Source organism: Heliangelus exortis, chromosome Z (genome assembly GCF_036169615.1).
Source record: "Heliangelus exortis chromosome Z, bHelExo1.hap1, whole genome shotgun sequence".
NCBI classification, from domain to species: Eukaryota; Metazoa; Chordata; class Aves; order Apodiformes; family Trochilidae; genus Heliangelus; species Heliangelus exortis.
The window spans coordinates 21111388-21135401 of NC_092454.1; the positions used below are offsets into that span (position 1 = coordinate 21111388).

Sequence of the window (24014 nt, forward strand, 5' to 3'; positions counted from 1 at the left end):
GAGGACAAAGGAAAACCTTTCTACTTCCCATAATAGGAATGTGGTTATCGCTAAAACAATTTGCTTAAATAATGGACTTGCTTAAATAATGGTTTTGATCACCAAAGAAAATAAATACTGAAGGCTTATGATGACACAAACCCATGAATGGAATCCTTTTCACATTTCCCACATCCTCCTTCATTTCCTGAAGGGAATGCATTTTTGGAATGAAATGTGAATATTGAAAAGGCAATCTGTGTATTGAGGCTACGGACCTCAAACCATACAGCTTGATGAAGACTGAGGGTTTGCAGGTACTTGACCAAGGGTTTCTTCTGGATATAAAAGATTCAAGCAGATGAAAAGAAGCATTGTCCTGTGTGCACTGGGGTAACCTGACAAAAAGTGACTGCCAAGATTCTTTTTCTTTTCTCTTTAGAAAGCTACCAGAAATGGCACCACGTCAACCCAGAACATATGGGAATTTTATAAGGCTAAATCTTGGGATACTTGGGATAAGATCGAGGGATAATTTACAAGAATCAGCAGGGTTGGGCATAGACTCCAGCAATTTACTTTGGCCAGCATGTGTGGCTGTAGATCTGGTAGAGGAAGGTAGTGGAAGTTAACCAATTGACATGATCTGTCTTAACAGCCACCACAAGCATGGATTTTCTTATAGATCAGAGCCCACACACCTGAGAAATGGTAGTATGCACAACACACAACCTCTTGTATACAACTAATGGATCTCAAGTCACCAAGATTCTCTCTAAAGATGACAAGTCACCAGTTGAAAACTCACTGGATGGATTGGAATCATCCTGAGGGGATGGCACTATGCAGTTCAAATGATACTGCTGCAACAGACTAGACAGCTATGGGGAAAACTCATATCCTTGGAATGGAATGGAGACTGAAAGCCATCCTGAAGATGAAGGCAATGAAATGCTTTCAAAGAGAAGAGCATATTGCAGTAAATACAGTACAGTATAGACAATCAAAACTACTAACATAACTACTATTTACCCTGTGGAAGACCAAAATGTGCAGAATGCTTTATGAAACAAATGTTCAGAATGCTCCTTACCCAAAAAGTTGCCAGTTAAATCTCAGTGATGTTTTTTTAAAAGCTGATATATTGCTGTGAATCACATGACAAGGAGGCTAATAAAGGTGTCCTGGAAGGTAATAGTTCTGAGACCCTATGGTTCCTCCTTTGCCGTATTCTTCCACCTGTCACCTTATCTTCTCCCTCTAGTTCCCAGACTCCATCATGGATGGGGGCCAACCTCAGACCTTTTGAATTCAGTCCTGTCCTTCAGCAACAAAGGTGCTTCATTTCCTGTGTCCACAGGCTTCTGAGGCAGTACTGAGAACAGTGCTGAACACTGGAACAACAAGGGTTCAATCAGACAGGCCCGGGCAGAGATTTTATAACCTACGCGTGTCCCCAGGAAGTCTGCCGGTTTTGGCCCCTTGTTTTCTGAGGCAACAGCTGAGTGCCTGATGTGACCAATTCACAGGGGACAACTATTTCATTAAACAGTGCTCAGTTTAGCCTGGTTTTCTATGAAAACAAGAGTTTACTTGGCTATGCTACTTACTATCTGTTTGTTCATCTTTCTGCTTCCCATATCTTTTAAACTGGTTAGCTAATTTCAAACCTAAGTAGGACAGAATACACATAAAATGCACATAAAATGAGGTTACTGAAAAATAGCAATTTGTTAATGCTTGTTCTGGGGAAAAGACAGGGAGAAGCACATTCCTTTGGACAGCATACAGTATATGCAAGTGTTCCACTCATCAAGGCATTTTTTTTTGTCTGCCAGCAGTATCCACCAGGGCAAAAATGGCAGATGGAAAATATTGATAGAAGTGTTTTGAGGCAGGGCCAGAAGAGTGAATCTGTAGGAATAGAAACTTAAGAAAACATTATACTTTTTGTTACCATTACTAGAAATTCTTTGTGATTCATGGGTACTGCTAGCAGGCAAACAAAACCATAGTTTTCTTGGTGATTCAACAACACCACCACAGCTGGTACCTTTGAAATTCTGACAGCTCTAACTGCTTCACTTTCTTTGCTGGCAGAGGAAAGAGCTTCTGCTTACCAAAGGGCAACTTTCTAGTAAATACCCAGGTGCTACCTCAACATCACAGACAGAAGGAATTTTGAAGAAAACATTTGAACCAAGTTACGGCATGGCATTCACTGCTGTCCACCCTTTCCTGAGTCTGTGTCAATCCCAGCAAGAAATTCTTCATGGCATATAGGGGGAAGAGCTGTATTGCAGTGTTTCGGTAGTCACTCAAAAAGCTGAAGGCATTTGTGGGCTTTATGTGACAAAGAACTGGTTCTTGGAAGTTGCTGCTTGTTATTAACATGCTGCAAAATTTTCCAGGTATAAACATGAGTTACTTTCTCCCAGAAACTGCCATTAGAACTTAATGGCCATTAGGAAGGACTGTGATGCATGAGTACAATATTCAGCATTTGGTCAAAGTATTAGAAGAGGAGGCTGAGGGGAGACAATATCATATTCCACTACTACCTGAAAGGAAGTTGTAGTGAGGTGGAGGTCAATTTTTTTTCCCAAGTAACTGGTGATAGGATGAGGGGATAGGGCCTCAAGTTGTGCTGGGGGGGAGGTTCAGAATGGATATTAAAAAATATTTCCTTACTTAAAGAGTGGTCAGGCATTCGACCATGCCCATGGAAGCATCCCTGGAGGTGTTCAAAAAACACATGGACATGGCACTTCAGGACATAGTTTAGTTGGCATGGTGCTGTTGGGTTGATGGTGGGACTTCATGATCGTAAGAGTTCTTTTCCAATCTCAATGATTCTGTGATTTTAGAAAAATGGTATTTGCACTGGGTTTGCCCCAGCAGGTCAAATAATCTCTCAAAGAGGGAAGATCTGCCACATCCCTGCTGGATGTGGACTCAGGGTGAGTGATTCTTTAAATGGTTTCCATTGCCCTTTCATGCTGAACAAACCCTGCATGTCTCATGGACTGCTACTCTGTGGTCCATATTCCACAGTTAAAAATGCTAAGCCAGCCCATACCAGCAGTGTGAATGCATGAACACCATTTTATTAATGCCTATTATTTCTGTGCTTGGATATCCTACTTTCTCCCAGGTGATCTTTTCAAATGTTTCAGTATCTTAACAAGCTACATTGAAAACATCTCATATAAATTTCCCTTCCTGTAATTTCAGCCCACTGCTTTTATTTTATTCACTGTGGACAGGGAGAACAGACTACACTTTTCTCTCCTGAAGCACTCTTGTAATTGCACAAAAAAGGATCATATGACTCCAGTCAACTCTTCTCCAAATTAAAATGACCCTGGCTTTTGCTCAGCCCTTCTTCTAAGTCCTGCTGCCTGTTTAATTTGTTCAGGCCTACCTGCCTTATAAAGCAGATATGGCAACAGTCTATCTTCTCATTAGAGATGAGAAGTGATAGCTGCAGCTACCTGTCACCAAGCATGAAGACAATGTTCTGGGCTTAAAGACAATAAATTTTTGTGACAGGAGCTAAAAACACCTAGATTCAAACCCAAGTTCTGCTGCTGCCAATCAGTCTGGTCCTATACAAAATGTATCTCAGTTCATAGCTCCTTCACTTGACAGACAGGTCTAGAAATAATAATTTGATTAACTTACCAAAGCATGACCAAGGGAATATAAAGTTGGAGATTGTGCAGATGTTGCAAAGTCTGTTGGAAGAGCTCACTGTTATGACAGACTTCCATGTAGGTATGTGTTCTCACTTATAAGTTATTTCTAAAAATTTGTTCTGAAATACTGCAAGTGTCTTTAAGAATTTAAGTTCTTCAGGAGTGACTACATCAAACTGCTGGGTCATCATTAGCTTCAAAGTAAATGTGGGAAGTTCAGGACTTCAGAATACCAGGAATCCCATGTGGGTAAGCATTGATATTGGAAGCCCTCCAAGTGAATGATTAAAAAAATTTGCTTAACATTGCTGTGACTCACAGGTTTCCTAGTGCCAAGCCATCTCAGCCTGCTGGGAGGATTCTACATTAGAAGATGATTAAAAGAATCAGATTTTTTTGTCATTCAGGCTGGTGTTTTTATTTTTGTAACACTGCAGGAGAGATCCACATGGAATCACTCAAATGCTTACTTGAAAAGTCTTTTCCTCCATACTGGAACTCTCTACACAGTCACATTCCCTAAGTTATGCTGGCCAAGAGACTGTATCAAAGCATCACATAGAGTTTTATAGGCTCCCTAACTTAAAAAGAGAAGGACTCCGTTTGTTCTGGTTTTAATACATCAAATTATAAGAGAGATTGCTCTGCAGTAGCAATCCTAGAGTACCACTTCAGAGCATTTTCTGAAATAGTGTGGGCATATTAAAAGAAAGCAGCATTGCTTGGTTTTTTTCTTTGTTGAAATAATGGATCCCACATGCTTTTAAGCAAGCAAAAAGTATCCTGTAATTTTGTGTGAAAAAGGAGTGGGCACTGACTTAAGTTACAATCTCCAAGCCAAGCCCACTTGAAAACATTCTTCATGTTTCACCTCCACTCAGTTCACATCTTTCTACTTGCAGTTTATTCAGACATTATACTTGCTACTGTGTGGTAACAAGAGTGCTGAGGTGTATCTCACAGCTCTTGGCTGCATAGTATCACTCTAAGGACTGCTTTGAGGAGCATAGGGGCAGAACTTGTCTGTTCTGCTTCCAGCCTCCATCTTCTTCTTAGCCCGTCAAAATATTTAACTGAGCTATATTCTGCTCAACACATGTTAACCATATCTCATTCACAGGAAGATGAAATACTCCAGCCTTCAGCTGTGCTCATGGTACCAGGACTCAGACTGGAAGAACAGAGATGGTGAGAACACCATGCCAGACAGATGCAGAGGTAGTTGACAAAGCATTGCTGCAATTTTCCCTTGTGTGATTAGCACAGACCAACAGCTTATTACCCTGAAGAGCAGCAGTGCTTCCTGAATTTGGCAAGAGAGGTTGTGTTAACAGGGTAACTTCTCATCTTGCAGTACCAAGAAAAGCAAGCTTTCTAGGGCTCAAGGGAAGAGCAACCAAGGCAGAAACAGAGGACTATTATCAGCACTTGTTTCTATGCAGCTCCAGGCAAAGGAAGCTATGAAAGAGGTTATTTCAAGACTGGAGGAGGGAACAGCTTTTCCAGGCAAGTGGGACAAGGCTGTTTTTCTGCAGGAAAGAGATGTTATCTAAGCAATCCATCAATCATTAGGAGACGTGGGCTACTGAAGGTAGTAACTCAGCCTTGCTTAGAAATCTCACTCATTTTTTGATAAAAAATCCTCCAGTACTTAAATCTCAGACTTGGGAGTTGAGCTAGGGCAGAGGAGCTTGCTCTCAACAGAAGAGCAACAAGACTTTGTGCCTCTAGCCCCAAGGAGACCAAGAATAACCATCATGAGTTCCTTTAATTAACACAGACACTGTGATTTTCGCTGCAGGCTGTGTGGGTCATTGTCATAAGCAGCATTGCTGGTATTACAGTGGGTCACAGACAAACAGATAAGGAACAAAATACCTAGAAATTACACGCTTACATCAGTGTGCCAGCACTGATGGTCCTCCACCCACAATAACGAGGCCCACAGTAAATCAGCAACACTTTCCTTCCACAAAGGGCTTTGTGCACACCAGGCTCAGAACAAAGAAAAGGGTCAGTCAGGACTTCCTGCTGGCACAAGGACAGCAATAAGGCAATGTGAGGGGCTGCACTTGCCTGAGACTGGTCTGCTTGGATTCATCCATATGCAAGGTGGAGAGGGTGAAGAGAATCACCCAAGAAAGAAGCGTGGTCCCTAATAGCCTCCACCCTCTCTTATGCCTACCCAGGGCCATTTCTCCACCTCTGGGCTTGGCCTGGCATGGGACTGGAAGGTAAGAAGGTTTTCCTCAGTTCAGTGCCGGGTGCTGGACTCCATCCCCCTTCCTACAAATCTGATGCAATGAGTACTTTTGCTTGTCTTTTCCATCACATAATGCTTCAGACAGGTTCGGAGGTTAGGAAGCACAACCTTTCATCCTCATCTGAAATAATCCTGGATTTCTCCAAGCATGTCCAGGTCTGTATGAAGAAGACCAAGAAGAACACCCAGAAAATGCCTGCAGAAAGAATGTTGGGGGGGCCCTGAAAGATTCATCTCTGCAACCTGGATCTACCTGCTCCATATTAGAGAAGTCAGTGCCTGCCTTAAAGCAATACTTAGCTACCATCTTATACTCACTTTGAACCTGAGTTCAAAACACAAGTGCAGCCACGGTTACATCCTAGAGAGAATCTCACTCTGCACTTCCAGGAGAGAGTTTATTTCATATATCTATATTTTATATAGAAAAGAGAAGGCTCTAGGAAATTTTAACTTAGGAAAGAGAATCTGGGTATTTTATCAACATCAGGTCTTTCTTCTATTGGAGAAAATAGTGGCTACCTATGAAGTGAAAAGTAAATCCAGCTAACTCTTCCTCATGTAAACCTTCATCTGCATACTCATCTTGTCTCCTTTCTATGCTTCCTTTGTAGCACACACTTCCCAGTTCTGCATCGTGCCTGAAATACCCACAGTGGCAGAAGCAACCTTATGTCACCCCATCTGTGAAAACATGCAAGCAGAGCATTATTTGTTTGCTTAATTAACTAGGGATGGATTAAATAAAAGGAAAGTTTCACTCTCAAATTTTAAAAATATCATTCACAAAGCCATGTAGACATTCCAAGAGGAACAACTGTAATTACAGTGGCCAACTAATAAGCAGAAGTAATTAATATACCCTTCAAATACTTTAAATATATTTTGCTGATAGAAAAAGGCTTGGAATAAATTGATTTAACTACACAAAAATTACTGGAGGACTTCAGTCTCTGTGTTATCTTTAACATATCCCTTCTTCTGGAAACATTAAACCATGGCAGATTTCCAAGGGAAAAAAACTAAAAAATTTAAAAATCCATTCCCCAAGCATCTAGAAACCCACATCTTCTAAAACAGAACAGAGAACACATCTGAATGTTTTCTTTGGAACTTTTAAACATTTGACATAAACATTTAAGTACAAAACTCTGGAACATTTAAACACATGTAGTGGTATCTTACCCAGTTTTACTACAGGTACTTGCAAGATAAGAGGAAACCAGTTTATCACCGATAAATGAAAATTTATCTCCTCCTAATACTGATGTAAACAATGCCACAAGGCATCATGACATAAAACTCCAGGCCCAAATGTTTGTAAAAAAAAAGCAGTCTGAAGTAGCTCTCTATTCTCCATCCAGATAGTTGTGTCTGCTTTGACCCTTATCATCTCGGTGTGCAGCTCTGAAGAGCTGCACATGTCCAGGTCCAGGTCCTTTTTGTAAAAAGGGCTCCAGAACTGGATGCAATACTCTGGGTGGGATCTCACAAGAGCAGAATACAGGGGGAGGATCACCTCAAACTGCTGGCCATGCTTCTCTTGATGTAGCCAACGATAGGGTCAGCTTTCTGGGCTGCAAGAGTACACTGATGGCTCATGTTGAACTTCTCATCCACAAGCAACCCAAAGTCCTTTTCCTCAGGGCTGCTCTCAAGCCAGCCATTGCACAGCCTGTAATGGTGCTTGGGATTGTCTTGACCCAGATGCAGGACCTTGCATTTGGTCGTGTTCTTCTTGCACTTGGTCTTCATGAGGTCGGCATGGGCCCACCTCTCCAGCCTGTCAAGGTCCACCTAGATGGCATCCCTTCCCTCCAGTGTGTCAGCTGCACCACAAAACTTGGTATCATCAGCAAACTTGCTGAGGGTGCACTCAATGCCACTGTCCATGTCACTGACAAAGATGTTACAGAGTCTCAATACTGATCCTTGAGGGACTCCACTTGTCACGGGCCTCCACTTGGACATGGACCCGTTGACAGCCACTCTTTGGGTGCACCCATCAAGCCAATTCTTAAACCACTGAGTGGTCCATCCATCAAACCCATTTTACCAGCTTGGAGACCAGGACATCATGCAGGACAGTGTTGAAGACTTTGATCAGGTCCAGGTAGATGATGTCGGTTGCTCTTCCCTTGTCTATTGATGTTGTGACCTTTTCATAGAAGGCCACAAGGTTTGTCAGGGATGATTTGCCCTTGGTGAAGCCGTGTTGACAGTCACCTCTTCCTTATTCTTCTGCTTCAGCAGTGCCTCCAGGGGAATCTGCTCCATGATCTTACTGGGCATGGAGGTGAGACTGACCAGCCTATAGTTCCCTGGATCCTCCTTCTTTCCCTTTTGTAAAAGCGGGTAATCTCTTCCCTTTTCCAGTCAGTAGGGACTTCACCGGACTGCCATGACTTCTGGAATACAATAGACAGTGGTTTAGGACCCACATCCACCAGCTCCCTCAGTAGCTGTGGGTGTATCCCATTGAGTCCCATGGACTTGTACACTTCATGTTCTTCAGATGGTCATGAACCTGATCTTCACTTACAATGGGCACTTCCTTCCAGTCCTTGCTATTGTCTTTTGTGACCGCAAGAGTGTGGCTGGAGCCTTTGCCAGTGAAGACTGAGGTAAAGACGTTGTTGAGAACCTCAGCCTTCTCCATACCACTTTATATATACATATATATATATGTATTTGTTTATATATATTTATATTAGTATTTTTATATATATATATATTGTATGTGTATATATATATATATACACACAATGCAGATTGTTTTCATGGTAGGGGGAGTGCAAACTGGCTAAGAAAAACAGGGAAGAAAATGCCAGGTTTGGTAAGTTGGTACTCAGATTTTCATATGGAACAACTGAAAGAATGGAAATCAGGATATTTACATGTTTTGTCCTACTGGAAACATAATGAGAGGCTGCATTACATTAAGGAATGCTGTCTTGTGTGCAAACCAGAGAACCACTTGTTGCTTGCTCACTCAGCTGCAGAACTAGAGAGAGGAAAGGCAGCACTTAGTATTAGAGATTTGCGAAAACACGCCAGTGGAAAAACCATGTATTAGGTTTATGCTGAGCAAGCTTGTTGTGTGCTTTTCTCTAACCTATCAATGGCACTGTGCTAAGTAATGGAAACCCAACTGCCACAGAACAGGAGTGGTGAGTTACACCCTCCTGTGCTTTTGAAAACTGTCTTTCTGAGGAAGGAATCGAAGCAGAAGGATTTAAGGAGAAACAGAATGAAATTTCCTCATTTTGTCCTTCATGCATAAGGAAACTGAAAGCTGTGATTCACAAAGGTCAACACACCCCGTAGCAGAGGAGTAGCTACTGTGCTTTCTCATTTTCCAAAACTCTGAATCACTTTCTCTGTATTTGAGTTTAAGCTGCTTTTGAACTCATTAAGTCTTTTGGTACAGATGGTTACCTTTCACTCATTACCACCATCTCCATTTAGAGTACAAAGGAAATAAAAAATCTTATCCACTGCTTGTCCACATTGACAAGACACACAGAGATCATATTAAAAGTGTTTTGTTTCCATGGGAAATGAAAATGGATTAAAATGTTGCATTAGAGTACAACATTAGAGTACAACACATAAATATACTAACACACACAAATCATCTTCTTGCATTTTGCCTCCCTGAAGCTTTGCCTTTCATCATTAACAACAGTTTTTAATAAACAACTTCAACTTGAGCAGCTCTGGCAGTCACAGCTACATAAGCTGAAAATTTAATTTGATTAATCAGTTCAGTATCAAAAAGCATTTTATATTATCCACTAATATTTCTTCTACAAGACTAACACTTTCATTCCCAGATGTCCAATACCATCTGTGTACTGTGAAATTTATGTCTGTAAAGCACTGTTACTGTTAACCACTATATACAGGTAGACAGACTTGCGAGTGGCAGACAAGAGTTGCAGGTACCATCCTCTCTCTTCATCATGTGCTCTGCCATGTCTACATGGAAAGAATATGTCCCTTTGTCAGGGGGTATGAAGCATGAAATCTGTTTAGGTTTAATCAAAATACTTCATTGTGCAGAATTCCAATTAAAACAAGACTAAGGGAGACTAAGCCTGGAGAGAGTAAGCCAGAGACTAAGCCCTGTATCATGAGTTTGCTACACATTTACAGACACCCGATACTACTTCTGAGTGATTTATGGACTTGTTTGTTACATACCCAAAAATACCTTTGTTCTAACACAATAATCTTAACTGAACTGTTCCCATCGTTTGCACCTCGCACAAGATCATAACATTCTTGAGAAGCCAGACTCCTCCAACAATTCCCATGCTGTGTATTGCTTGCACCACTTCAGGCCTTGCACCTTTATCTCACGTAGCTCCATTTGTTCTCATGGTGTTCTCCCACAATTCTACACTTTTAAATTTGAAAGAAACAAACAAACCATCTTTTCCTCTATTCTCCTAGTGCTCAATATCATCCTAGCAATCAACCCAATTGTTATCAAAATTATTATTCCTTTCAGAATCATTAGACCTTCCAGTATGCAGATCCTCAAATTCAATCCTGTAAACCATTGTTTAGGATTCAACCAACTCAGATCACTATTCCACGATTGCCACATCTTTTCTAAATGTATATCCTGGAACTGTAGCTCTTGTTGTTCCAATTGATGTTTTAGGGTCTGTATATGATGTTTGACTGACCCATCAAAAGCTCCTTGCAGATGAGCTTTTACAACATCCCACTTGTAATGAGCTGTCCCATTCTAAGGATGTGACATTCAGATCCCACTTATGATATTCCCTATCACATTGTAACTTACATGTGTCTGTCATGCAGCTTGTTGTTTACCCAGCCACATCACACCTGCCTCTAGGGCATCCAGTCTTATCAAAATCTCCTCATCTATTGCTGTTTGCATTTGCATATCCTTGGTCACATGCGCCAGCGCATGTTTAACTTCCTGCACTGATCTATCCATCTTCCTGGATAGATGTAATTTGTCCTGTGACCAAGGCAGCCATGGAACAGATAATAACAATTGCTGATATGATAGCAAGTATTAGCCATCCTATAAATCACCGGATCATTCTCTTGGCCTCTCTTCCAGTACTGTGCCACACTCATATGATATGATCTAATCCATTTTCACTTTCCTATCTCCTAATCAAATTCACAGGAAACCACAGTTCAGACCATCTTCAGAACAGCATTACTAAAAAATTATTTTTTGTATCTTCAGGCTGAATACATGTCTTAAAAGTGATATTCTTAAAAACTAATTAAAAATAACTACTTTTCTGACTAATATTAGAATTGTCTACATTAGTAATTCCAAATACATAAGTATGAGTGGTGCAGATAGTAGACATAGAATAATAACAGCCACAAAAAAACGCAGGATGATAACTTTTGCATCAAGTAACCCAAGCCTTAGTTCTGTTTACAAAAGACAATGCTAGTCAACATAAATTAGTTTGGACTGTACTTCCAGAATGGTTTTGATACATTTGCAATATAGGTCCAGAATATCCGTCGCTGTTCCACTCAGTGGAATTGACCCTCATGAATGTTCCATAGGTCCCCAATCTATAATTTCTGTGTTATTCACTGTATAATTCAGGTTTACTCACCTAGGAAATAATCCTGTGCATAATTCCCAAGTAATATGTGTGATAACATTCATTTGCTTAAAAACTTTACAAGAAGAATAATGAACTCTATGAGTTAGATTATATTTTTGCCCTATAACACCTGGTAAATCGATACAAGTATAATTACTAGACATTAGTTATGTGTACAGCAAATATATGCTTTTGAGGAATCAATGTGATACAGAATGTGTGATTATTAACATTAGTAATACAGACAAGCCAATTATCTACTGTGTATGAGACATTAAACAAAGTGACATTTTCTCTCAGTTGACTCTCCGTTGGTTGCATCCAGATACCACTCACCCATGTGGTATCATAATAGGTGACTGGAAGAGATGCATCCCACCATGTCAGTGGTCAACATAGTGGTGGATTCAGCAGATGAGCCCAGTACACTGTTCTGCCTTTTTCATCTGCTTTGATTGTTATCAGTGGTAGAGATGTTATCCACACTGACCAAATGATCCATGGATTCATCCCTGCTAATTATTAGATGGTGACAACTGCTATTGAGGGTGAATTTGCTTTGCTGGAAGCCAGTATGGTCCTGTAGAGAGAGAAACACAGCCATAACCACAACACCATGTCATCAATGGCACCACTTTTATCTGAATGAATGTCCTTATACCACACTTGAGGATGCACTTCTGTTTTAATTATCTGTCTTTTTTCACTCGGTGTGTAATTGTTATCCCCTCTATTTAAGAAATTGAGTACAAATGTTGCCTTTGCTAATTTTTCATGGGGTGTAGCATTTGATCCAAATGTGCTTTTAAATTTATTTAGCGTACACTTCAATGTAAGATGGGACCTTTCCGCTATACTTTTCCCAGTTGGTGAATGAGGTATGCCAGTATGATGTGTAATTCCCCATTCTTTAAAAAATTACAACAGAACTGCATATATATATGCAGGCCCATTATCAGTTTACAACAGATAGCAGACCCATAGTAGCAATTGCTTTCAAAAAATGTAGGCATGCATCCTTCACCTTCTCATCTGCATAAGCAGTAGCTACCATGAAATGAGAATATGTGTCTATTGATACATGCACATACTTAAGACAATTGAATTCAGGAATGTGTGTAACATCTGATTTCCACACCTCACTGATGTAGATTCATGCCATACTACCATTGCCTTCTGCAAGCATGAAGACGCATCCAGGAACAAGGTAGGAGCTTCTCTTATTGGTACTGTTGTTAAAATAGTAGAATGTTGTATGGTTAATTCATGCAGTGACTGCAACAATTTGTGACTGTGAACTGTATCTCCTCAAGGTAATGTGCTAAGGCCATTTGAAAAGACAGTGACATTTGAATAATTTTGCAATCACCTCAGATAACATTTCAAATCTGGACCATACTGTTTTAGCAGAATGATGTGACAAAAATTGCCATCCCATTGTCCTACTATGCCAAATGACTGAGAAATGTTTTTTATTACAAAATCTCTGAGAACTAATTTTGGATTGTAATGCTGTGCAAAAGACTGCTTATATTTACACATCACAAATTGTAATGCTCGAGATGGCTCAGGACTCAGTTGTCGAAAATGCAAAATGTTTACAGCCATCATTTAAATAAATGGTAAAGAAACCGTCTTTGAGATCAATAATATAACATAGCCAATCCTGAGAAAAAAAAAATGGGTGACTCGAACCCACAACCGTGGGATGAAGTGCCTCATGCTCCACCGACTGACCTACCCTAATAGCAAAAGAAACGTCCCGAACAACATAGTGAAAACAAAATGGGAGGAGTGGGGGGTGAAGAGGACGAGTGGAGACAAATGAAGGATCTCACACACAGTAACACTCTCTCCCTGGCTCGCCGGGCCCTGTCGAGGCTGGGGGAGTGTCGGGCGAGAGCGGGAGAGAGGTGACTGATACCGCCGCTGGGCGCCCCCCCCTTCTACTCCCAGAGGCACCGGGAGCCCGCCGTGGCTCCGGCGCGGGGGGGGGGGGGGGGGCGGCGAAAAAAGCGGCAGTCGCCCAACTCGGGCGCCCACCGCCCCGCTGTGGGCGAAGCGGCCTCGGCCCCTATATTACCCATTGTCATCATTCTGTTCCCCTTCCCGATACTGCACACGGAAAGCTAGGGCATTCATAGCGTGCGGCAAATCAGTTCTAATTTTTCCTTGTTCGTCTCTGTCAGTAGTTAAATCAGTTATTGTAAATTTCAATCGAGAAGTCACAGGCACTCCTAAATCACGTGAAACGTTTACTGTTTACTTCAGGGCTGAAAATGCACAACCGTTTTCAGAGCCCCTCCCCTCCCTCCGCCGCTTTTCTCCCCACGCTCTTCCTGTGGGCTGCTGATGGTCTTTTGCAGTACTTAAAGGGGCTGCGGCAAATTTTACAGTGAAGATAGGGGGAAACATAGTCCGGCTCTTTTTCAGGATCAAAAGGATCCTCATCCCTTGAAGAAACAGAGTCCTCCGTTCCAAAGTTTTGATACAAAGTTTTAGAGTCAGTTAGCAATGCATCGCTAGCAGCAGGTATATCAGCAACAGTAGTCTGTACAGCTGCATCATGAAAAAGCTATGTAGCCGCGGTTGCCACGTCCTCTGCAGCAAATGACATGAGATCTTTCTCCGCCTTTTCCAGCCCTGCGCTGCCTCGCGGGCCGCAGAACACGAATCGGATAACATTGGCGACCGAGTATAATAAGTGCAAAGCTGTAATGAGCATTCTCCCTGTGATCAAACGAGAAATCTTGACCAGCGACCCGCGCCTCCGTCAATGTATCACCCACTCTTTCCCACTTTGACACTTCATAAGTGCCTGAGGGGCAGTTACGCCGTATCCACCATAAGAGTAAAGTCAGTTTCTGGGGGCTTATTTTGAACCCCTGTTCTCTGGCTATACACAGCAAAACTTCATAAGGAAGATGCTGGGCACTCATTTTATATCTTCCTCGGCCGCTGTCCTTGTTACCTTTTTGACGAGGATGGGACGTGCCTGTATTTCCACCTGTATTCTGCTCACTGGGGGTGAAGCTTTATCTTCTCCTGGTAATGGGTACCCGTTTTCCTTGCGTGTCAATGCTTCTTCAGTCTGGCTCACTTGGGCTACCCCCCAGTGCATTGCATTTCCCCACTCCTCAGACGGGGATCCATTTGTCTGGGGCTGCGAAGCACAAAATCTGCTTAGGCTTAATCAAAATACTTCATTGTGCAGAATTCCAATTAAAACAAGACTAAGGGAGACTAAGCCTGGAGAGAGTAAGCCAGAGACTAAACCCTGTTCGCTACACATTTACAGACACCCGATGCTACTTCTGAGTGATTTATGGACTTGTTTGTTACATGCCCAAAAATACCTTTGTTCTAACACAATAATCTTAACTGAACTGTTCCCATCGTTTGCACCTCGCACAAGATCATAACATTCTTGAGAAGCCAGACTCCTCCAACAATTCCCATGCTGTGTATTGCTTGCACCACTTCAGGCCTTGCACCTTTATCTCACGTAGCTCCATTTGTTTTCATAGTGGACTTTTACAAGAACATGAATGAGAAAATACCAGTGAGTATGGTAAGTTCAAGTTCCAGGCAAAAATGCAGAGCTGAAAGAATTGCCTCGTCAATGTTTTTTTATCTTAGACACATCATTGCTGCACTCAGAAACTGTTTTCTCAAATTTACTTGCTTTGTAAAAACAGCCGCCTTTGTTGAACTCAAAATATGAAAGTCAGGTTTACCTTTCTAATCCCTGACTACAAATAAGAAATATAGAAGTTTCTTCTTGACTATTAGGTTAGCAAGAACAAAACCTGCTTTTTGTGAGTGTTAATTAAAAGCCTGGCTTGCGTGACTATTCCTGATGAGAGAGAAAACACAGGATATGTTCAAATAAAAATAAAAGCTTTTAAAATGTGAAGGAATAAGTCCAACATAACATGGCTATATACAACATTACTTCATCCATATAACAAGATTAACAAAAGAGAACTTTAAATACTTTGGAGATTGACATCTCATTCCCTGCCTTCAGCTGAAATCCAGCTTGCTTATAAGTGAAAAAACCCACATGTTAAAAAAAATCTTAACTGGCAATAATTGCACCCTTAATAAGACTTCATGTCTGCTTTTGCTGTAGAAACTATGAGAATCATTCATGCCATATTGCAAACACACTTAAGCATGTATCATGCTCAGTTCTTCAGATATAAAAAATGTAACCAAGAAAACCACTTGCAAATGGATATATAACATAGATACCATACAGGTGCTTCATTCTGTCCACACCACTCATTTGATGTGTTTGCTGGGACTACCTTTCTATCTCATTTCAACTTTGACAATCGTTCTTCCTGTGCTTGTCTTTAACACAAAAAAAATCGTCTGTAATTGAGACAAATAATGAAAATTCCATAGGCATTAATTTCTCTCTTCACATAAATTCTATGCAGAGGACTTCAAAATCAATTACTCAGAGTGAAGGAAGGAATATCCTGTCCTATTAAGAGGAATTATGAACATTATTGCCTTGTTAATTTATGCAGTCTTCCCTAAACCACTCTTTACTAGGAGACTTGTTTTGTATGGGAGAAACAGTGGATGCAATAACACCAATGGAACTTTGACCTTTACATTTGTTTTGGCCAATACTTAATTCCACAAAAATCTTCAGTCTCAGCCACCACAAAATCCCACCCCTGGGTAACCATGTGTTAGTAAGAACTATGCAGCTGGGCTTACAGCTGTAATGGACTGGCAGTGCTTGGCAAAAAGTTTGGATTTACCCCAAAGAACACTACAGAAAAAACTACAGGGTTTACTTCCAGAGGAAGACTGCGGGTGGACGATTGGCATCAGTACAATTTGAAGTGTGATGCTGCAAATGCAAAGTAAGGTGATTTCCTGAGTGATTTCCCCAGAGAAATCTGTGAGGGATAAAGAGTCCCAGGTCTCCACAGGCAATCAGGGTATTTTTAAATTGCATTCAACACGCAGGGAGAGACAAGGATAACAGATTTCAGTTACTGAAGCCTGGTAACTTGGAAACGTATTTCTCCTCAGCCATGCATCCCTACATCTATGTATTCCTGAATCCATCCGTCCATCCACCTCTCTCCAGTAGAATAAACAGGAATTACACACCCTTCGCTGCAGCCAACTCGCTAGAAACTCACGCAGCGTGACTGGCAGCCCCAGGGCCCGGCCCTACGAGGAAGGGCCCGCCCATCGCACCGCCCCGTCCCGTCCCTCCCCACCGCGGGGCCGCCAGGCCTCCACGCCACCGACGCCTGGTTGCTGCGTACGGTTTCCGCCCGGCCTGCCGCCCGCCATGCTGTCCCCGGGGGCGTTCCGGCAGCCCCTCGCCGCCGCCGCCGCCTGCCTGGCCCGGGCCCGGCCCTGCTCTCAGGTAACACCCAGGGCCCGGCGGCAGAGTGAAACCAGACCGTGGGGGCGAGGGGAGGGGGCGTGGGGCGTGCCCTGGTTTTTGAGGGGCGGGGCTTGTGCCAACAGTGCCTGGCGGTCCCGCCCGTGGTTCTTGCCCTCCGGTCTGCTGTTGTCGCGAAGTCGCGCAGGTAATCTCAGTTTCGTGTGATGTGTTCTGTGGACGGGAGAGGGGGTCCGGTAGCGGTCCAGTATTCGCTTGAACGACAGGAAACATTCAGGCTTGTTTTTGCCTGCGGAAATCCGGCACTGAATGGGTCTCTGACAGATGGCTGCTGTCGTGATTGAATCATAGAATCATAGAATTGGCTGGGTTGGAAGGGACCTCAGAAATCATCAAGTCCAACCCTTGATCCACTACAGCTGCAGTTACCAGCCCATGGCACTGAGTGCCACATCCAGTCTCTTTTTAAATACCTCTAGGGATGGAGAATTCACTACTTCCCGGGGCAGCCCATTCCAATGCTTGATCACCCTCTCGGTAAAGAAATTCTTTCTAATGTCCAACCTAAACCTCCCCCGGCACAACTTAAGCCCGTGCCCTCTTGTCTTGCTGTGTAGGATCTTGGTTTACCTAGGATTCTGTAGGAATTTGGAAACTGTAAATGCTAAACGAAGCAAAGTGACACGTAGCAACCAAATCCGATGTGTGGTGCTCCACAGGGCTGCGAGGAAACAAGGCTGCTGGTCTTGGCTATTTGTGTTTTGTGGCTTGAGCTGTACAGTGCACATGCCTGCTGATGTTTGTGAAATAAGTCACTTCCAAAATCTGTTTTGAAGCCACCTCTGTGCAAATATGGGCAAAGGCCAAAGATCTGGTTTAGCCTTAGTTTTCCTGTGTTTTTTTTAGAGTTGAGTAGGTTATTGAGGCAGTTGCAAAAGTAATTGTATTCTGAGACTTCTGAAGGGGTTTGTGTTATATGAATAGAAAGCTGGTTTTGACCAGCCCTGGGAAAGCAGCCAGTGAAGAGCATAAATACAGAACTAAATAATCTTGTCCTGGAATGAATCAGTCTTTTCAAAGCATCGATATCTACTTCTTTCTTTTGACAATGATATGTAATTTGCTAGTAACTGATGTCATATTTTAATTATAAACCAGGTTGCAGTAGAGTGAGCTGGTCAGGTAGGGGCAACACAAGCTGATGCTGATGTTCTCCCTGCTGTGGTTGCTCCAGCAGCCTCAGGTTTGATTAATGTATTAATCAAACTCACAGTGTGGTGCGATGGGCGGGCCCTTCCTCGTAGGGCCGGGCCCTGGGGCTGCCAGTAATGTATTAATCAAGAACTCACTATGTATTGCTTTGGCTTTTGCGTCCTGCTCTAAATTCCTGAGGAGAGGCTATGAGAAGAGGAAAATACTGCTTTGTTATGGGCTAATATTTAAACTAAAACTAAACTAAATATTTAAAGTTGAGTTCAACCAATAGAAGATGCATCATGGTCGGTTTCTCTGCGTAACAGAGCTGCAGGAAATTATGCACATGGGAAATATTTCCAAGGGAAAAGGTCACAAGATACGTTTGTACTAGAGATCATGTAGTACTCCCTCGCACAGTTTCCAGTTAAAAAAATTAAACATAATAAAAAAAAATCTGTAGCCTCTTACTCTTAAAAGAAGTCTAGAAATAATTAGTAGAAGTCAGTTTCTTGGCTTGTGAATTTGTTCTAGTTTTTTTCCCTCAGGTACTCGCATCGTTTGCTACAGGACCCAGACAAAATAATAGCATTTTCTATGAAATTCGCACATATGATATTAAGCCATCAAAGATGAAGGAATTTGTGGAAATGGTCAACAAGTACTTTCACCTTCGCACAGTTCACTCAGAGCTGGTGGGATTCTGGTCAGCAGAGCTAGGAGCAATGAATAAGGTTGTCCACATGTGGAAGTACGGTATGCTGAGCATCCCTGTATACCACTCTTCTCTCTCTCTGTGCTTCCTGTCTCCTAGGCAAGAAGGTGGGGAGAATGCTTACCAGGCTTTAATTTTTGATCTTACTGGGACAGTGTTCAAAAAATATTATTCCTGTAGTGATTACTGAAAAGAGCACTGCAGGGCCTGTGAGGGCAATTTTGAGTTATTGGGACAAGACTGTTACAACTGTTCTTAAACAATAGTCTCTGCACTTTGTGGAGCCCAAGAGAACTTGATACTTCAGTTATGGAGAGGTGGGAAGGCACCCTAGGAGAATTTCTTTGTATACCTGCTGCAGTCCAGGGTACATCTGTATGCTGAAGTAGAAAATTTTGTTTCTGAAGACCTCAGTCTGCTCACTGAAATACAGCATATTTATGGTACCTTTTGAGAATAAGATCACCTCTTTTGATTTAGAGGGGTGAAGGTACCAGCTGTCTGTCAATGGGAATATTACAAGTTCACATGCACCTATGATAAATGAATTGTCCTGCTTCTCAGAATTTTTCAGCCTTGTTATTTCAGCAAAGACAAATGCATTTTTCATAATCGATGAGCAGGTTTTAAAATAGAAAACTAAGGAAAAACCTACAATTTCTGTTTGTATCCTAATGGTGTTTACATGTATAAGGTACATCCTTTCTCTTTGATTCATCAGACCCCTGCTTATAATTTTTTAATAGTAAAAAAAATAAATGGGATATTTTTCTCTTGGTCCCAAGATACTGATAATTTTCAGGGTTCTTCCCATTCTGAAATGCGGTTTTTTCCCCCTTGTATTATTGAAAGATATCTGCATAAATATACTGCTAAAGATGACACTGCAAACTAGCCAGTTGAAATTCCAGCACTCTTAATTCAGTGGATTTGGGTTTATTAAAAGGAAAAAAAAAAAAAAAAAGAGGTAGGGTCTAGTAGAGTCTAGATTTTAGGCATTTAATAACTTGATATGCAGAGGAACAAACAAAAATTACTCCTACACTTGTTATTTTGGTTTTCTTTTATATAAGCCAGAACTCAAGTTTATTTCTTTGTTTTCTCTTAGTAGCATAATGTTCCTTCTGAATTTTCTTTTCCACTTTACTTGTTTATCTACTATGCTTTCTACAAGTCTCCTTATCACTGGTAACTGTTGACACATCCAGTAGTCCCTACCATATATGAATTTCTTCTTTACAGTAACATTGTTTAGTATATTTTAACTGTTTTTTTCAAAGTTCTTTGGAAAATTTGGGTTGACTTGAAATCACTTAAATCTCAGAGTTAAAGCTAAGATTTTTTCAGAGATTAAAGGAAATTACCATATTGGATTCAAGCTAATACACTGTTTGAAAATGTTTCAAACTTAAGTACCACTTGCTTCCTTGTAATTGCACTTTTGATTGGATTTGATGTGAAAGTAAAGGCATTTTTTCATATTTTTGTTTGGGTTTTTTTTTTTTCCTTTCTTACAGATAATTTTGCTCACAGAACATCAGTCCGGCATGCACTAGCCAATGACAAAGACTGGCAGGAGAAATTCCTCTCCAAAGCTCTCCCCTTGATAGAAATGCAGCACAATGAAGTTGCTTATCTGGTACCCTGGTGTCAACTTGGGAAGCCTCCAAAAGAAGGGGGTGAGCTTATCTTCTCTTTTACTGATTAAAGTTACTATTGCAGACCAACTAACAAAAAATGGCTTAAAATTTAAACCAGATATTACATGGCTTTATAACCCCTTATGTAACAAATGTGTGTACATACAACCATGTGAAAAAGGTGACATAACACTGATGAGGGACTAAGTTTTTAAGAGGGGTTTTACACTATCTTATATTAGTAAATGCCTAAACCCCTGATCAGTAAGGTTGTAAAAAAGGTTTGTTGTGAGTTGCCTAAACTAACATGCAAAAAGACAGCAAGGTAGTAGTGGTCAGAGCAGTCATCCCAGACTTGCTTTGTCCATCTCTCTGTGAGAGGGCATTTTCTGTAGACGCAAAAGACAATGGTTGTTCTCTTTCATAAAGGTTTTTTTTAATCAATTTCCTTTGATGTTACTGCTTCTTACGTTTGGTAGTTTTAAGAAAAAACACAAATAATCCCTACTTTTAAGAGATACATGCAGGTCAAGCATGCTTTGTAACAATCATTGGTGAGGTGTAGGTGTCTTGTCCTGATGTAGTTTAGTTCTCTCTGTCGCAAATGTGCTATTAATAGTATTGACCGTTTCCCACTTTGTGAACTTCTGTAAACTTCATTGCAGAGTGATGTCAAACAGGCCTTGCTTTAGCCCTCAACATGTGCATCGATACAGTAATCTTTCTTCTTTATTTCCCTGTGATTCTCAATTTTCTGCTGTTACAACTGAATTTGAAAGCAGGACAGAGAGATGACTTTTCAAACACTTTGTTTTGATTTATCTCCATCCCATTGCTGCAGAATGAGACCAGACAAAGATCACCATATGTCAAAGGTCTAGTTTTCTATTAAAGTGTCAGAAATTGTGATCTAGAGTAACTTAAGGGATAGGAGACAGAAAACATGTCTTGTAGCAGGATTGGAGTTTTTTGGCAAATCATGCCATTTGTCTACAAACGAGGGGGATTGTTGAGCTGAGCAAAAATGCTAAGCTAGTCCTGATCTGTCAGTTATGCCTTCAGATCTTGCTCTGAACAACTGCCATGAGTGAAAGAGGTTTTTATGACATCATAAACCACTTCAATGCTAGAAAACATCACCAGTCTCAGAAAAAGCCGCCTTGAATCATTCAATCTGCCATCCATATCCTGCAAATATGTATGAGTATTTGTGATTTCTGTGAAGTAATCTGAATCTCAACAAATTTACAGGTAACACTGAAAATTACTATGCTTCGCTTTGTCTGAAGCCTTCTGTTCCTCAAGGTCCCAGTACTGCCATTTGCCCTTGAACTATCTGCACTCCTTCAGCCAGTTTTATGTGCTTTTTTGAGCTCTGGGTGCTGAGAGATGATGCACACAGTGAAGAGGAGGCAGCCCTACTGCCCTCAGATGGCAGGGAATTCCAGTATTTCACAACATATATTGCTTGGCCATGACATGCTGGTATGTTAATATGTTAATTTAATTTCCTTCCTTGAGGATCACCTTTGCCTTTTCTTCCAGGAGTATATGAATGGGTGACTTTCCAAATGAAGCCTGGTGGGCCAGCATTGTGGGGTGAAGCATTTCAAGCAGCAATAAACGCTCACATCAACACAGGCTACACGAGGCTGATTGGTGTTTTCCACACTGAGTATGGATTACTTAACACAGGTACTGTTCAATTTTTTTAAATACAGACTTTGGCATGGCAAGGGGCAGAGGGAGAAGGGCAAGCTCTTGTCCTGGATCAGGATTGGCCAGCTTGATGGAAGTGTTGGTATGGGTCACCAAAGTTCTGTAAATAGTCCTTGAAGCCAGTTTTGTGTACTGCACTGGCTTAAGCCAGTTGCTGCTACCTAAAAGACTCTCAGATCTGGTAAGAGTTAAAACATTTTGAAGGCTAAGCAAAGCATCATCCCACTACTCATTTTCCTGGATATTTTTTTCTGCTAGTTGCAAGGCATCTACAAGATAATGGCAGAGTGCTAGAACTTAACTGAATGTGTTTTATTGCAGTAAAAGTTATCAGCTGACTCTATTTATACTTTCTCAGTCCATGTTGTCTGGTGGAATGAGAGCCCAGATCACCGGGCAGCGGGAAGGCACAGTGCCCATGAAGATGCAAGAGTGGTAGCAGCTGGTAAGAGCTGATGGATCCAGACAGCTCACTAGAGTTACCTGCTTGCATGCTGAGAAAATTATTATTTCTCACTGGATTACTGTTAACTAAATATGCAATTTATTTCAGTGCGGGACAGTGTCAGATTCTTGGAGTCCCAGCAAAATATGCTCCTAATTCCGCTGCAGTGCTCACCATTGAAATAACCTGCTTCTAAAGGATGTGACTGACTGCAAAAAGGACAAGATGGAAGTGCTGCCGGCAAGTACCTTCACAGGGAATGTCATACCCTCTTGAGCTGAGCCAACTGATCTTCAGTTTACAATAACTGAATGTAAAATGATCATCAATGAAAGTCAGTAAATTTTTGCTTTCAAATAGCAAATGCTAAACAGAAGTTTATGGTGATGTTTCTACACCTTCTGGAAAAAGAACCCAACCCATATCATGTATGGCATGAACGAAACTTCACACATCTTTTATTTTAACCTATGAGTTCTTAATACTTCCCTACACAGCTAGATCACTTATCATACCTAGCAAGTTAAGTGCTCTCATTACAGCTAAGGGCTGGTATAATTTTCATTATGTGCTTTGGTAACTCCTGCAATTATCACATCTTGGATAGTGTGTACTGGTTTAAAAAGGAGAGCTCCCATGTATCTGCTACCCAGTTATGTTTTAATCAGACTTCTCATTGGGATGTTTTTTATTGTCTAATGTAAAACATGAGCACGGTTGGAATTGCTCCTAGGAGGTGCTGCAGTGAAGCTGGTCAGGTGGTGGGTGACCATGAACACAAGAAGAGCATTTATTCACTATCTTACGAGTTCACTTCACCCCTTTCCTTTTTTGTTCAGTAAATATTTCATCAAAACTGTGGATTATACACATAATGCTGTGCCTTAGGTATTTTAATATTGGTTTAGGGTGCTGGTATTGGACTGGTCCTTCCTGTTCAACTGTGCAGACCAACTCATCTGCTCTTACAACATGTGCTAACAGTCTTTGAAATACTTCTGACAGACTCTTAAAAGTCAAATAAATGTGGATAAAGCATTATTTTTTACTGTTCACAGCTCAAGCTCTTACTCTTTTTAAACTGTGGAACAATAAACTACATTCTCCAAGTACAGCATTCAGAAGGTCTTGCATTTTTGCCAACAAGTCTTGGTAATAGTTGCTGGAGAGCAAGTAAGCTAGAGTGAATAGCAGCAGAGCAGAGGGCACAGAGACTGAGAAGTCAAACTTGTGTTTTATGTGCAGTGGATGGAGCCCCCTCTTCTCCTATTTAAAGGTCACAAACTGACAGAGCACTTGGGAGGCTTTTCGACAGATTAATCACTGACCTGAGTAATTGATTTCACATCTCTGCTTAACT

General features: G+C 41.4%; 2 protein-coding genes across 9 annotated transcripts in view; one reads left to right on the forward strand and one right to left on the reverse strand.

The window, feature by feature from the left end:
- Positions 1 to 16814, reverse strand: part of PSD3 (pleckstrin and Sec7 domain containing 3) — a 140678-nt gene extending 123864 nt beyond the window's left edge. For 4 of the 7 annotated variants that reach the window (XM_071730605.1, XM_071730608.1, XM_071730607.1 and 1 more), the window contains exons 1-2: positions 16698 to 16814; positions 14530 to 14721 (exon numbers count right to left, since the gene is read on the reverse strand). The gene's annotated coding sequence lies outside the window, so the exon portion shown is untranslated. The remainder of the gene's footprint in view (positions 1 to 14529; positions 14722 to 16697) is intronic. The other 3 variants (XM_071730611.1, XM_071730609.1, XM_071730610.1) reach the window with 2 other exon arrangements.
- A 15-nt stretch (positions 16815 to 16829) lies between these two features.
- NIPSNAP3A (nipsnap homolog 3A) lies at positions 16830 to 23771 on the forward strand. Of its 2 annotated transcripts, XM_071730637.1 has the most exons (6): positions 16830 to 16962; positions 18684 to 18891; positions 20368 to 20529; positions 22036 to 22185; positions 22568 to 22654; positions 22763 to 23771. In XM_071730637.1, the coding sequence occupies exons 1-6, from the start codon at positions 16885 to 16887 to the stop codon at positions 22837 to 22839; spliced, it is 762 nt and encodes a 253-aa protein (XP_071586738.1). In that variant the 5' UTR covers positions 16830 to 16884; the 3' UTR covers positions 22840 to 23771. The 2 variants fall into 2 exon arrangements, with proteins under 2 accessions (XP_071586738.1, XP_071586739.1); XM_071730638.1 differs by lacking the exon at positions 22036 to 22185.
- The last annotated feature ends 243 nt before the right edge of the window (positions 23772 to 24014 follow it).

What these genes read in the sequence shown, in the direction of transcription:
- NIPSNAP3A (XM_071730637.1), top strand. Translation starts at nt 16,885, where the DNA reads ATGCTGTCCCCGGGGGCGTTCCGGCAGCCCCTCGCCGCCGCCGCCGCC. An exon ending in TGTCCACATGTGGAAGTACG is followed by an intron (nt 18,892 to 20,367) that starts GTATGCTGAGCA and finishes CCTTTCTTACAG; the next exon opens with ATAATTTTGCTCACAGAACA. An exon ending in TGCAAGAGTGGTAGCAGCTG is followed by an intron (nt 22,655 to 22,762) that starts GTAAGAGCTGAT and finishes AATTTATTTCAG; the next exon opens with TGCGGGACAGTGTCAGATTC.